The 14,683-nt window shown below is 49.9% G+C and overlaps 1 protein-coding gene across 8 annotated transcripts in view; it reads left to right on the top strand.

Moving 5' to 3' along the window:
• Positions 1-9,805, top strand: part of BCAS3 (BCAS3, microtubule associated cell migration factor) — a 317,160-nt gene extending 307,355 nt beyond the window's left edge. For 5 of the 8 annotated variants that reach the window (XM_027660195.1, XM_027660193.1, XM_027660194.1 and 2 more), the window contains one exon: positions 8,914-9,805. In XM_027660195.1, coding sequence (XP_027515996.1) covers positions 8,914-9,062 — 149 coding nt within the window. In that variant the 3' untranslated portion in view covers positions 9,063-9,805. The remainder of the gene's footprint in view (positions 1-8,913) is intronic. The other 3 variants (XM_027660198.1, XM_027660196.1, XM_027660197.1) reach the window with 3 other exon arrangements.
• The last annotated feature ends 4,878 nt before the right edge of the window (positions 9,806-14,683 follow it).

Raw genomic sequence — 14,683 nt, 5'->3', positions numbered from 1 at the left:
TCCTCTGGGACAGGACCCCTCCCATCCCGAGACCTTGAGTGGCTCCATCTCTGGTGGAAGGGGGGTGCTCAGATCCACACATGGGGTCCACACCTGCTCTGGATAGAAGCCTGGTGTTTCAGGAATAGGAGCATTGCCTCCAGAACTCCTGAGTAAGATCCCAAGAGTCCAGCGGGTGCAGGACACGGAGCTGGTAGGTGTCATAAACACGCATTTTACTTTGAATTTGTAATTTCCTTTGTGGAGTCGAGGCTGACAGAGGGGTCAGTGTTGAGCAATCCGAGGCACTCCCATAACCCTGGGAATGAGAGACCAAACCCAGGAATTTTAATACAGTGTTTTCTCTGCAAATGCTTTTGGTCTGATATACACAGATGTGCTGCTTGCGTAACTGAAGATGCAAGAGAGTTCTGCCTAAATACATTAAAAAACTTGCCTACACAGTGGCTCACACAGGAAAGCATGTATTACATACAGAATATCTTACAGGATTTTATAGTAGCAGCATAGTGAAACTTTCAGGATGGGGTAGGAGAGAATTCCTTTAAACCCAAACAACCACAGTTGTGTATTCATTTAAAAACCTCCTCTGGAAATGCTGTACAAGGCTTGCAGGATGTGATGGGCTACAGAAATTGTTTTCTACAAGCATTTGACTGTCATAGCTTTTGAAATTTCACATGCTGACTAAAATCAGCAGCTCATCCTTCTGAAGTGCCATTTATGTAGGAAAACATCCTAAACCTTTTTACAAAAACATACAGCTCTAGGAAACTCGAGATTATTTTTTAAAAGCACTGGAGTCATTGTGAAAGTGCCTATCGTGAAGAATATTCTCCCTCTAAATGCCAGTCCTTTATCTGGTGCACTTTTGACCTTCCATAAAATGCTCAGAGTCAAGTCTGGCGAGATGCCAAAGTCTTGGGTCTCTCCTACTCCATGGGCTTGAGTCGTATGGAGCTTCTTGGATTCTCTTTTTAAAGGGGTAAACAAGCTGCTTGCCTTTTTTTTTCTTTAGTAGACAAAATTCTTCAGAAGTTCATGCATGAAAATGTTCTGTCCTTATCTCCCCAATCTCTTTGTGCCTGAAGTAGACCCAGACATTCCTGTAAGTTCAGGTGTCCTCCTCATTTTGTAAGTGTTAAGTTGTTTGGCATCTCCGCAGTGAAATCAGGCACTAGAAATGAGATTTGGGGTCTCAGAGGGGCTCAGATGTTCAGAAGGCTCAGTCTTCATTTCCCTGGTTCTTTCCTGCCTCCTGTACATCCTCATCTCCTTGCTGGATCCTGCCACCTTTGTTCCAAGATGCCAGGTTTCATCTCCAAGTGCATGGCATGAGCCAACTCTGTGTGGATTCAGCAGTGGAGTTATTGTAAGGCAGTTTGACAGTAACTAATATTTTACATAGGCCACTGAATCCTGATTTCACAGAAGTTGTTCAGGCAGTGTTTTCCAGTCTTCTTTATTTGAAAATTTAATGGAGGTGCTTTTGTGGCACCTCAACATCTTTCAGTTTGTGGGAATCCATTTTCAGTGTTCGAATGCCATCGTTTTAATTTTTTTTTTTAATTTTCTCTTTTGAATAGAGTTTAAAATCTCTTTTTCTCAAACTGTTGGTTTAAAAAGAAGGAAAATGAAACATTTCTTAGGAGAAGGTCATCACAGCCACCCAAAGCATCACAGGAAATCTGTTCCCACAGCTGCCTGTGCTGGGTGCCGGAGTGCAGGCAAACAGGCACGAGGTTTGGGGCAGGGAGCAGCTTTGATTGACTTTTAAATGTTATCATAATGTATAAAACTGGGAACTGACTTTCTGCCTGTGCTCCCTTTGGAAAGGGAGCAATGCAAAAATACATTTGCCCAGATATTTCAGCCATCTCAAATTAAAAGGAAATTATGGGCTTTAATGAGAACTCGGTGCTTTCGTTTCACTGTGATTTAATATTAACGATTTTTGTTTATCCCCATACCCAAAAGTGCAGGTTCTCCCGGGGGTGTGGTGCCCTCCTCTGCCCTCCCCAGGGCCGGAGCCGCCGGCAGGGCTGGAGCCAGTTCCGCAGGTCCTCCCTCGGAGCAGCCGCCAAGGGTGGTGGAGATGGATTATAATTAGAGCTCCCTCGTTAGCATAATTGCATTTCATAAAAAAAAAAAAAAAATTGGGAATGCTCAAGAAAAACCTACAACAGCAGCAGCAATAATGCAGTTTCCAAGCATCCCAGTATTTCTGCATCCTGGTTCGGTTTCTGACCTCACGTCAGCTTTGGAGCTCTTCTCCACCTTGGATGGCACCAGCACTGGTTCCCCTGGGCACCACTTATGATGCTCTTAGTGAATTTGCATGCAGAAATAGAGCCAAAAGCATCCAGCAGAGTTTGGGACGTTGTCTAAATACTGAAAGATGGAGATTTTCCGTGTACAAGCACCGACCGGTGTGAGCTCCTCCGGGGGAGCACATCCCACTCCCTTCGGGCAGCAATCAGGAAAATTAAAATGTTTAACTAAGCCATTCACTGGGGAGCGTTGTGTAAATTACAGTTTAAGAGATCCTCAAGACTTCCATTGTGTTGATACAAATTGCCTTTTAGCGTTCCCTTTATATAGGACCCTTTTGAGTGAGAATCCAGATGGCAGAAGCTACATAATTATTATTCATTACAGTTAATAAGTAACACTCAGAAGCCCCAGTCGGTTCTGCAAGTCCCCCGTGATGGGCACTGTGTAAATGTAAGGGTGAAAAAATAGTCCTTGTTGCAGAATATGTCAGGATTTCAGTTAAAGACAAGGAGGGATGAAGGGCCCTTATGTGTGCCTGCCCCAGAGCACCAACCAGGCTGTCATTCTCAGAGCTCTGCCTGCAGGAAATCTCCTCATTCTCCTCCAGAGGAAGGGAATTGTCTTTGGTTTTAAAATGAGACTCGAATTTTGGCTTTTTAGCCGTTTATTCAAATCTGCTTGTGTGGCTGGGGAGAGGTGGGTTTAGTGAGCAGCACCTTGTTTCTGTCCCCCACCGCTGGAAAATGCCTGTCTTGCATCCTGATTTCAGGAAGGGGCCGAGTCCGTTCCCGCATTTGCGGCCCCTCAGCACGGGGCAGAGCCCGGGAAGTTCCCCAAAACAATTGCTGTGAATGACAGAAATGAAATCGAGGAGATTCGAGCTCTTCTGGCCATTACCCCACTTCCTGCATTCCTACTTGTTAATTGTCTAATTCCTAACGAGTCTTTGGGCGTCTGATGGACTTTCTGATGCGTGCTCACTCCGGCGCTTCCTTCCCTCCCCTCCCTGGCCTCATCCCTCGCCAGAGACCTTGTTCCTTTAAAAATGCCATCCTTAAAAATCAGAAATACTCAGCCCAGCAAAAGGAAAAGGGAACTTGACATTAGTTGAGCTTGAAAGGCTTGGTGCTGTGAAAAGTGACTGACGTGTGAAAAGAGGCTACAATTAGTTCTTTCCCCGAGCACTCTCCCATTCAGTCCAGGGTCACTCCTTCAGCGAGCTGCGGCTTTGAGGGTAATGTGTTGTGACAGTTTGAGATGATGAAGAATAATTCTTGTATTCAGAGTTGCTGCCGCTTCCCCGCTGCCCTGACACATCAGGCTGCTGTCATTGTATCAGTTATCCCGGCCGGGCTCTGCCGGAGCCTGGGCAGCCCCTCCGTAGGTAAGGAGGAAAGGGTCAGCTCTTCCAGCAAATGATTTGGGAGGATATTTTGAAACTGTGCTTAAACAGGGGAAAGCAAACAGAGAGAGAAAGGAAAAACCATTAGGAGAAATAATGCACCAGAGAGGAGATTTTTGAGTAGACATAAAGGAGATACCAGGGCTTTGAGAGGGCCACTGCAGGAGAGCACGGATAAGGAAGGCAGCATAATTTATGAGTGTTCCGGGCAAAAGAGGGCTTATATAGATTTTCTACAGGCATCGAATTAATGCACCCCAGAAAATTATTTCACATTTAAGCTTGGCAGGGCTTTGTACCTTTCTGGATTTGTCAGAGTCCTTTGACAGTCCCTGGAGCTTTCTGGAATTGAGGGTGCAGCCGCCTGGCTGGACAGGGAACGGCACTGCTGCCCCAGGCCTGCGGACCCCGGGCTGTCCCCTGAGCATCTCCTCCTCCTCTTCCTCCTCCCCTCCACCTTGGCAGCCAGCTCAGGCAGCAGAACAAGGGACAGGACAGTCTGGCCACAGCGTGGCTGTCGGGAATATCAGCAGCAGGCAATGTTTCCTGGGAGGTTTCATTTTCAGTCTCTCCTGGAACACCATCCACCCCGCGGGAGGGCCGTGCCGGTGCCGGGCTGCGGGCAGGCCTGTGGGCAGCGCTGCCAGGCAGGGAGCACCAGCATCTGCTTGCAGCTCCTTCCATGCCCCACTGCTCTCCAAGCGTTCCCACAGCCCTGGAGCGTGGTGTGGGGCCATGGGATGGGGTGGCTCCCCTGGGGTGGGGTGGGCACCCCGGCTGGCCACTGGCTGTGCCACCTTCCCTCCCCACACTGGCAGCCACGAGGAGTTTTGCTGCTGCCGCCTCCGCCACGGTGGAGAGCGCGTGTGCCCTGAAAATCCCCGTTACTCTGGGACCCTGGGTGATGCCAGCGGTGCCCATTACTGTTACTGTCAAAAGCGCAGGCAGGGCTGTTCCCAGCTCCCCTGAAGTGACTTTCTCCTCATGGCTTCAGCAGATGTTCCAGCTCCTTCGTCTCTTTTCCCTTTTTTATTTTTTTTTTAGGGCAGTCAGGACTTTGTGAGTCGTTTCCTCCGGGGACATGGGCAGGTTTTAGTATTTACGTTTCCAGTATTAGCATTTATTTGTATTTGTGTTTGTTTTTCACGGGCTTCTGAAAGCCTCAGGGAGCCATTTATGGGGCCAAAATAATGCAAGTGCTGGTCTTCTCACAGTATTTCATTTCCTTGATGGTGGAAATGCTACGAGAAGAGCAGGTCTCATGTTATTTTGACCCCATAAATAGCTCCCAGAGGCCCCTTTCTTCCTTCTCCCACCCACTCCCCCCCAAATCAAATATTTAGGTTTCTGCAAAGCCTGACTTCTCAACCCTGGTTATCTTGCTTCAGCAGAAGCAAATTGCAGTTATTACAAAATAGCCAGAGAGTCTATAAGGCCGAATGGGTTTTATATGATGCACAATTTGTTGGCTACTGTACAAGTTCATTAAAGTGTATCATAAGAGGTTGTTTTACTGGTACATTTAAGGAAGTTAATACATCTCGACAGTATATGCATGGGGGAATGCAGATACAATAACCCTCAGACATGCTGGGGCCAAGTCCATTCCTGGCGTAACTCCACTGGAGTAAACGAAATCACTTGCTGGGCAGCCATGTCCTGCTCTGCTGGCGCGGTGCTGAGCCCTGATCCTGCTGCTCTGGGCTCTGCTGCCACTCAGTCTCATCCTTCCATGAGGGGATCCTTGGGTTTGCTTCTGTTTTGTGTTTTCCAGCAGCGTGTTCCCAGCACAGAGGGCATCAGTGGTCTGACTGGTTGTGTGATGGGTCTTCTTGAGGTCTGGGAGGTATTTCAGCCCCTTTCAGCTGTCCCACGAGGCTTGGCTGTTCCATCCCAGGGTGCTGCTTTTTGTTTTAGGGACTGGCTTCTCCTGGTACCCACAGCCCCACTACACCGTGGTGGCTCTTCTGCACTTGTTGGGTCTCTCCGGGCATCGGGTCTATCAGAAACCGTCCTCCAGTTTTTAGTCTGTAATAGGAAAGTCATCCCCATGTCATGGAGCCATTCCCAGCCTTGTCTGAGCTTCCCATGGGAATGGCATCGATGTCCCTCTGCCATGCCCTGGTCTGCTGGAAGGGCTGGGGGAAAGAATAATATTAAGTATTGGGATTTTTTAAATTTTCTTTTTTATTAATGAAGCAGGTCGATTTAGGGGCATGCAGGCAAACGTGCTGACGGGCATGCAGGGGGTCAGACATGTGGGCAGGTAGTCCCTGGTGACCATGTAAAGGCTAATTGCCCCCCTGGCGTGACCCCGCCGTGCTCGAGCGCCGGGCAAGGGTGAGGGCAAGAGCCCAATTTCCTGAGCACGGCGATGTCTCTGTGGCAGCGCTCGGCACTTTTACAGGGCTTCCTTGGGTATCAAAATACACTGCTCGTCTGCCTCGCCGGCTAATTAGTTCCAGAGTTTGCAGTGCCGGGCTGTTTGAGAGCGCCCGGACTCGTATTCCATGGGGAATGTGTGGCTGTCCCATCCGCAGCGCTTGGGGTGGCAGCTCGGATGTGGGAGCTGCTCGGGTTTTAGCCCGGCACTCTCTGAACCCAGAGGGGGCCAGAGGGCTGGATGTCATCCCCTCCAGTTCCTCCTGACCCCCTGCACCTTCTATACCCTCTGTTTTGTCCCTCCCTGTCATGAATTGTCAGGTTTTCCTGCCTGGCAGCAGCAAGGGCAGCTCAGGGTGGCCGCGCTCGGAGCTGTGGGACACAGCCGGGATGGGACCCTGTCCAGGCCCTGTACCCACCCGCTCTGTCTCCCCCTGATTTTTGATCCAGGCTTTTTCCCTGGCTGGCATCAGTCTCTGCAGTGCCACCCCCTGGCAGGCCCCCGCAGAGGTGACAAGCACTGCCGGCTGCAGAAATCCTGCAGAGCCCAGAAAAGCCCGAATTCCCCCAAATCCCATCCCGGCAGGGCGTGCAGTCCCGCACAAGGCACCGAGGGACAGGCAGGACACGGTGTGGGCACGGACAGGCAGGAGCTCAGCCCCAAGGGACAGGAACAGCCACACAGGATCCACGGGGAAACAAATGCTCCTCACTCTGTCCCTCTCCCTTCTTCAGCCACAGTTACTGGAAACACATTTGCCCGAAAATCAATTATAGCTGGAAGAGAGCAGAGTCCCCCCGCAAGGAGCCGCGCAGGGGTTCGGGGGAGCCCAGCGCCCCGAGCTCTGACGTGGGATGTCTAACCAAAGCCAGCTGTGTGCTGAGGGAGATAAAAGCCCCAAATCAGACAGGATAAGCACGGCATTAGTGTGGGATACGCCACTCAGTTCTGATTTAAATTACTGGTTTTACTTCCTGAACTCATGGGAGAATAAGGATGTGAGGAGAATGAAGAGGTTTAGACAGGGACATTCCTTCACCCAATTCTGGCGAGGCTTGGTGGTAAACACAGCCGAGGTCGTGCTCACTGCTGCTCACAGGGTGACCAGCTTCCTGCTGATTTGTTTCCCTTGTATCCTGGGCAGATTATCTCCATCACAGGTTACCTCTGGGATGAGGGATTAAATCCCACAGCCCTCACTGCTAGGTGTGTGCTCGCCTGGTGCTGCCCTAAGGTGCCCAGGTGGTGAGGGGAGCAGGGCAGTGCCCGAGGATGCGAGGGTGGGGAGGTGGGATGCTCTTTGGTTTGGGAAATAACTGACTTTTTGCTTTGCCATGCACTTTATGTATAGATCTGTCCTTATCACACAGTCCCACTGCAGCAAGAGGACTGCCAGGGTTTTCACAGGTGGTTAAATGTCCCAGGTGAGGCAGTGGAAGCTGTGGAGCTGCAGGAATATTTTGCAGAGAGCGGAGAGGGCACTGCTCCTCCAGCTCCACCAGCTCCTTTGCATCCCAAGCAAAACTCGGGATGCAGGGACAAGGAAAGCTGCCTGTCTCCTCCAGGAGTTCACCCCTGTGCCTTATAGGGAACCATAGAATGGATAGCATGGGAAGAGACTTCAAAGCTCATCCAGTTCCACCCCCCTGCCATGTTCAGGGACACCTTCCACTATCCCAACATGGACACTTCCAGGGATGGGGCAGCCACAGCTTCTCTGGGCAACCTGTGCCAGCCCCTCCCCACCCTCACAGGGAAGGATTTCTTCCTGATATCCAGCCTAAATGTACTCTGTTTCAGTTTAAAGCCATTCCTCCTTGTCCTGTCCCTCCATGCCCTTGTGAAAAGTCCCTCTCCAGCTCTCTTGGAGCCCCTTTAGGTGCTCTTTCCCCCTTGGCAGCAGAGGAATTATTTGAAGCTCCTGTCCCTGTCCCAGCCCGGGCTGCGCAGACGGAAGTCGCAACCCGCCGGAATATTTCTTGTCCCCTGTCACCGCGTGTCTGGGAGAGGATTCCTGTGGTGGATGTGGGCTCTGCCTAATCTCACCCTGCCTGCCACTGCTGAGTGCTGCCGGGGGGACGCTGCCCAGCAGTGCTGCCGCCGGGGCCACCGCTGGGTTCAAGTGGCTCACAGAGAGGCCACGGCTGGAAACGACGCTCTGCACACACAGAAATCCTCCTGTTCCAAGATTAGGGAGCAGGAAAGGCTTTGGGAGGTCAGAGAGGGGAGATGTCTGGGTGTGTGTGACCAAGAGAGGGAGAGCCACAGCCAGGCTGTTTTCTCCTTTGCTTTGAGGCACAGCTCAGGAAGGGGGATATTTTCTCTATGACTTGAAAAAGCAGAGTTATTTACATCCTTTTGGGCAGGATAACAGGGTGTGGGAAGTCCCTGGTGTTCCCAAGGTGGAGAATGGCAGTGGTTAGGCACTGTTGGTACACACCAGCAGTAAGCAGTGCTGCTGCCAGTGCCCCTTCCCACACGGCTGGGAGGGAAGATGTTCCATCATCTACCACTGTTCTCTTTGTGCCCTGCTCAGTTCTGCCATGAGCATCCCCACTGTCAAGTCCTGACATGTCATGACTCAGCAGCCTCGACCCCAGGGAAGGGGCTGCTCTACCAAGCAGCAGGTAATGCCTCCCTCCAGCTCCTCTTAGGCTCAGGTGAGCCATGAGCCCAGCAGGGAAGTAGAACCAGGAGCTGGCATCCCCTGGGAGCAATTCCCAGATCACCTCAGAAAAGAAGGATGATGAGCAAACCTTGGAGCAATGAGGGATTTGTCAGTAAAGAGTCTGTCTAATGGCACTCTGGGTTTGTCCCAAACACTAACCAGGCCCTGCTCTCTCTCCCCTTGCAGAGCTTCAGCGAGAGGGAAGCATAGAGACGCTGAGTAACAGCTCTGGCTCCACCAGCGGCAGCATCCCGCGCAACTTCGACGGCTACCGGTCCCCCCTCCCGACTAACGAAAACCAGCCCCTCAGCCTGTTCCCCACGGGATTCCCCTAAATTAGCCGAACATCCAAGGAGAGATCCAGACAGGGTAACGAGCCGCCTCTCCGCCTAAACAATCCCGCTGTGTCCGTCACCTGCCGGCTCCCGCGGCGCTGGATGGTTCTCGTTACCCTGATGAATATTGACGACTCTCAGACCTTCCTGAAACTGTACTCACGAAATCTTGACTCTGTGTCCCTGTGCAATATGAAGAGGCTCCGTCTTCAAATCCTGATAGCCCTGCGGCTTCTTTTCTCGCTGTCTTCAGGAAGAGGTTGGGTGAGGAGAGATATTTCTAAGCCATTTTTTGGGTCAGGCGCGCGGTCTCACGGCCGCTCTCTGCTTTCTTCGTGTTGAGAGATGAATTTCCGTAACTCAGAGGAGCTCTCGCCGTTCGTGCAAGTGCCGAGCATTAATGGATGAACTGGAGAGACTGGAAACTGGAGGACTTTGTGTGGACAGGGTTGATAATGTTGTTCCTTCCTCGTCGCGTCTCCTTGCTGCCCTCCTTCCCCTCAGATACTCATCGATGCCAGGAGTATTACAAATGGAAATGTTTCTTTTCTGTTCTTTGGAAGGATTCTCTCTATTGCTCCAGTTTTCTTCTAGTCATGTATTTTAGAAACGTACTTAATTGACTAACTGCAGTCACAGATTTCTCATATTTGGTTATAAAAGTTGTTCATTGGAACTCAGATATCTGTCCAGAAATGCATGTGTCATTGAATAAATCTAAGTTAAACAAGAAACTGCTTAAATGGCAACGTTCATGGAGTGTTACTGGGCTGACTGTGGGCTTTGTGTATCTCCCTGGACCAGACTCTGGGTATATTTACTAACTCAAGGGCTTTAATTAAAGCCATCAGTGGTTGTTAGGCAGCCAGTCTAGCTTGGGTTTGCCTCCCTGCTTCCTCATCCCTGTGTGTGAGGGATATGAAAAGTAAGGGATATTAAAAATAAGGGATATTAAACCCAAGATATTTAGGTGGTGCCTTGGCACCTCTGATAACCAACACCCATCTCCTGGAGGTGTCTGAGCCCAGCTCCAGCTCCTCATCTTGGTTGGGGCCCTTCTTCTTTGTCCCACTGATTTCTGTGGGACAAGGACCAGGTGCTGGGAGCAGAGGCACCCACCTGCACCCGTTCAGTTGTGGGATCACGGATCAGAGGCTTTGCAGAGCTGTGTAACAGCCTGAACCTCTGTACCCTTCGGAACATGCACAGTCAAAACCAGCCCCGCATAACTCTGCTGATAAAACAGTCCTGGGCTCACACATCATAACCACACGAATTCCTACATCTCAGCCAACTTGTGTCGAGAAGCAGAGTGAGATGGGACTGTCAGCTTATGAAATTTCCTTCCCACTACTTGTTTTTAATAGAAGCCGTTTGAGTCATGGTGAGGAGAGGAAACTATCTAAACCCACAAATCTTCTCGCACTCTTACAGCTCAAACCAGCCCCGCCAAGGGATGCAGAACCGACCACCCTCTTCCTCCTCCATCCCCAAACACCAAATACCCAGTTCAGTCCTGGGCTTGATTTTCTTTTTTTGTTTGTTTTGTTTTTAACTGTAATGCACCCACTCAGAAGGTTTTTGTTTTCTTCAGGCTTGGAAACCGCTAATAAAAAACTGAGAGTTTACAGCAATAATTTCAGCTTCTTGCTTGGTTTTCAGTCAGTCCTTTCTTAAGCAGAAAAAAAAAACAAACTTCCTTGGGATGAAATCAGAGGAGAGTTTGCCTGTAAGTACTTGCAGCTCCGCTGGCTATATCTGCTGTAATGCTATGTTCCTTTTTGTCTGTAAAATAATGGCTTGAAGTAAGGAAGGGGCTGAGGGCAGGGCTGGCACAAATGGGACCGCAGGGTCAAGTCAGTCCACACCAGTCAGGGTTTTTAACACAGTTCAAGCCAAGGTCAGCTCCAAAAGTTCAAACAAAATCCAGATTAACACATACAGAAGGGATTGTGTTGTCACCGTGATGCTTGTTTCCTTTCAGGCTTTCCAAGGAGCAGGGGAAGGGACAAAGTTCTTGCAGAGGAAGGAAGGCGGCTCTTCTCCCTCCTGCCTGGGACAGCTTGGCTGGTTCTTACTGAGCACACAAAGTAGGATAGCACATAACACAGAGTGGTGTCATTGCAAATGTATTTGTTGTTGGCAGGCATTAAATCACTTTTTATAAGTGCTGCAATATGGCCATGTGGAAATTCCCAGTCTGCAAGAAGCTCCTTTGAATCAGGATGTTTTGTTTAAAGGGGGGGGGGGGGTGGAAAGGGATTCAAAAAAACCCTACAAACTGGGGCTGTACCAAAATATTTTCAGTCTGGTTCATTGAAAAGAATGTCCTAAATTCCCTGCTGTTGATAGCCCTGTAGCCAAACTGTTAAGAAAGCCTAGAGCTTAAAAAAAAAAAAAGCATTGCTATGAGGCAGTTAATTTAACTTTAATTTGATACTTTCACAGATGACCCAGCAGAATAACCACCAAGTTCCAGCTCTTCTGTGAGCCAGAGAGAACTGAGCGTGTTGCAACGATGACTTTATAGTGTCTGATTCACTGATAACTCTATAGGGTCTGATATAACAGTAACAACTCTATAGGGTCTGATTTAATGATAACTCTATAGGGTCTGATTTATCAATAATTCTATAAGGTTTGATTCAACAAAACTCTATGGGGTCTGATTTAATCATAATTCTATGGGGTCTGATTTAATCATAATTCTGTGGGGTCTGATTCAATAATTACTCTGTAGGGTCTGATGCATCAATAACTCTGTAAGGTTTGATTCACTGATCTCTCTGTGGGGTCTGGTTCATCGATAACTCTGTAGGGTCTGGCTCAACACATCCCTGCACCTTGTTCCTCACTCACAGCACACACCTGCTCCCACCCATGGCCCTGCCTTTAGCCTACACACAAAAGCCCCCCCATTTCAACGGGGTGCCACTTGCTTTTGTGCCACCCCACCTTTCCTCCTCCTTGACCTCAGCAGCCGTATGATAACTCTCTTTCAGGCACCAAGAGGGAATATTTCTGCTCCTTGATGATGTCTAGAAGCTGCTCCTCGTGGAGATTTGCCCCCTGACTTTTAACACGACCAGGTTTTCAGCCGAGGGAACTGATCCAAACCCCACTTAAAGCAGAAACAACCAGAGGCTCGTGGGCTTCGCAGGACTTGGGACGAGCAGCTCCCGTTGCTGTAGAAATTCTCCAGGTGAGTGTCTGGAACGCTGGGTTTTCAAGTGCAGGGGCTGGCAGGCGGTCACAGGCAGCCCAGCAAGAATGTTGTGCCATGATATAAACCAAAGAGCCCCAAAAGACACACGGACTGGCAGGTTTTTAAACTGTTTCCAGTAGTAGTAAGCAGCGGGCTCCTGCTGAGTTCAAAAGGCAAAACGTCTCATTTAAAGCAGGGCGGACTGTATATCACTCTCTGCATAAAGTGGGGCTCTTCTATTAAAAGTTGAGTTCAGATTTCATGAATTAACATGAAATATTGCTTTCTTATCCTACCCTGGTTTCTGTAATAAACACACGCGTGTAGCGGGCTTAAATCATGGGGAGGGGGATGTTTGGCTGTTTGAAAAGAAGTGGGAAGTCAAAGGTTCTCCAAATGTGACATCTTGGAGTTCAAATGAAATCAAATCTCAGAACCAGCCCAGGGGTTGGGTATAACCAGCAGGGCTGGTGTTCCCCAGTGCTTTGCAGGGTGCGTGGGGCTCAGGATTTGGTGGTTTTGCTGGTGATGCTGAGCCCAGATGGGGCTCTGCCCAGGCAAACCCCCATGCTGCTGCCCGTCCCTCGAGGGGACAGGCCCTGCTTGTCCTGCCCTGAGCAGCTTTCCCCAGCCCCAGAACAACATTTGCCGGCAACAAGGCTGGGAGAAGGCAAAGAACTGACCGAGGGCAAAATTCTGCCAAGATCTCTGTCCTCCTTCCTCAGCAGAAAGCCCGGAGCAGTTTTGCTGCCAAGTGCAGCTCCCCCTCCTCTCTGACCGCCCAAGCAAGGGGGTAAATCCGTGGTACTGTCACCGGGGCTTCCTTAGTGATTGTTTTGAGGATCCAAACCACGTCTGCGCCACGTCTCCGCATTTATTTTCTCGCTCCTTCGCTCTGGCTTGTTGCTGTGCAGGGTAGGAAAGTTTGCGCCATTTCCTGTTGTCTTTCCCTTGTGCTCCTGAGATATTGTAAAAATGTTCGGTATCCTCCAGTAGGTTGTAATCACTTCACCCTAATGTTTCACAGCTGCTAAGTGTAACTTTAAACCCCACCATCTGAGCGCTTACAATTAGCGAGTCAATGGGGCTGAGATCGGGTCTTTGTGATTGCAAAAAAAAATTAAAAAATAGAGAAAACGAAACTTTTTTTTTTTTTTTGTCCTGAGTTTTAATTGGATAAAACGGGAACAAAAGTTGCAGAGACGAGGGGGTTTTTTAATGCAATAAATGATTAGTGGCTTATATGTACTAGGAAAAAAATAATTGAATCCACTGCTTGGCCTGCTTCACAGATGGAAAAGGCACCGGGACAAGCATGTGGCTGTGGAGGCAGTGCCTGTCCCAGGGACTGCAGGAGCCCCTCTCCGAGCTCGTGGCTCCCCATGTGTGGGAGCAGAGCTGGTGGGAACAGAATTGGGAAGAGTCAAGAGGCTTCAGCTGTACCCCTCACCTGTCCCTGCCACGGCAGAGCATCCAGCCCTCCCATCACCTGGCTTACTGGGGTGAGAAACTGGGGCAGAGGGGCTGTTCAATCTCACATAATGAGATTAAAGTGTATAAAAATTATAATTAATATTAAATTTATTTAATATGGACGTTGCATAACGTGAATTGAATGCAAGTGTAAGATGGGGCTTGTACTGAAGAGTCCTCCCGGCCTAACCAGGGTGAAGCCTCCTCTGGCTGATGTCACTGGGTTTGTTCCCGCTCCCGCCTCCTGCACGTGCTGGGAGCAGGTTTCAATTATCCCAGAAAATGCCTTTACCCTGGTGGAAGCAAAGGGCAGGACACAGCGGGATACAAGTCACTAAGGCTGGAGCTGGACCAGGGACGTGGCAGGGTCGCTGCCTCCCTGTCCCACACCATGCCTGGCTGTGCCCTCACTCCTCCAATGCTGCCCACGAGCAGGGGCAGCCCTGGAATTGGTGTTTCCCACTGCAGGATCAGCCTTGGGAACATCCCACATGTCCCCCCCAGCCTTTGGGACACACGGCCATTCCTGGCTGTGCCTGGGCATTGACACTGTCCCATCAATTGCCACCCCATCCCTCACTGGGCTCAGATGTAATTTGAAGCTGTGCATCTGTCAGTGAGTTCCCAGGCTGAATTTTTGCCTTTCTTGGGAATTTCTGCTGCAGGAAATTACACTAAAATACCGATGGCAGGGTCAGGGCCTTGCAGCCTTCCCTGTCCCCTCTGTCTCCTTCCCTCCATCACATCCCTTGGGGATGGGCACAGCGCAGCAGGGACACTGCTCCCTGGCAGCCCTCCCTCCACGGGAAGAATTCCTGGCACCTGATCATAAATACTAATTAATAGCAAAGCCCTGGTCTAGATCAAGGAGGAGGCTCTGAATTTTCTTGGGAACTTCGCTGTCTGAAAGGTATCTGAAATATTCTGTAGCACTCAGCCTATT

This window comes from Corapipo altera, unplaced genomic scaffold (genome assembly GCF_003945725.1).
Source record: "Corapipo altera isolate COAL_440 unplaced genomic scaffold, ASM394572v1 271, whole genome shotgun sequence".
Classification (NCBI taxonomy): domain Eukaryota; kingdom Metazoa; phylum Chordata; class Aves; order Passeriformes; family Pipridae; genus Corapipo; species Corapipo altera.
This window is presented reverse-complemented; position numbering and strand designations above follow the sequence as displayed.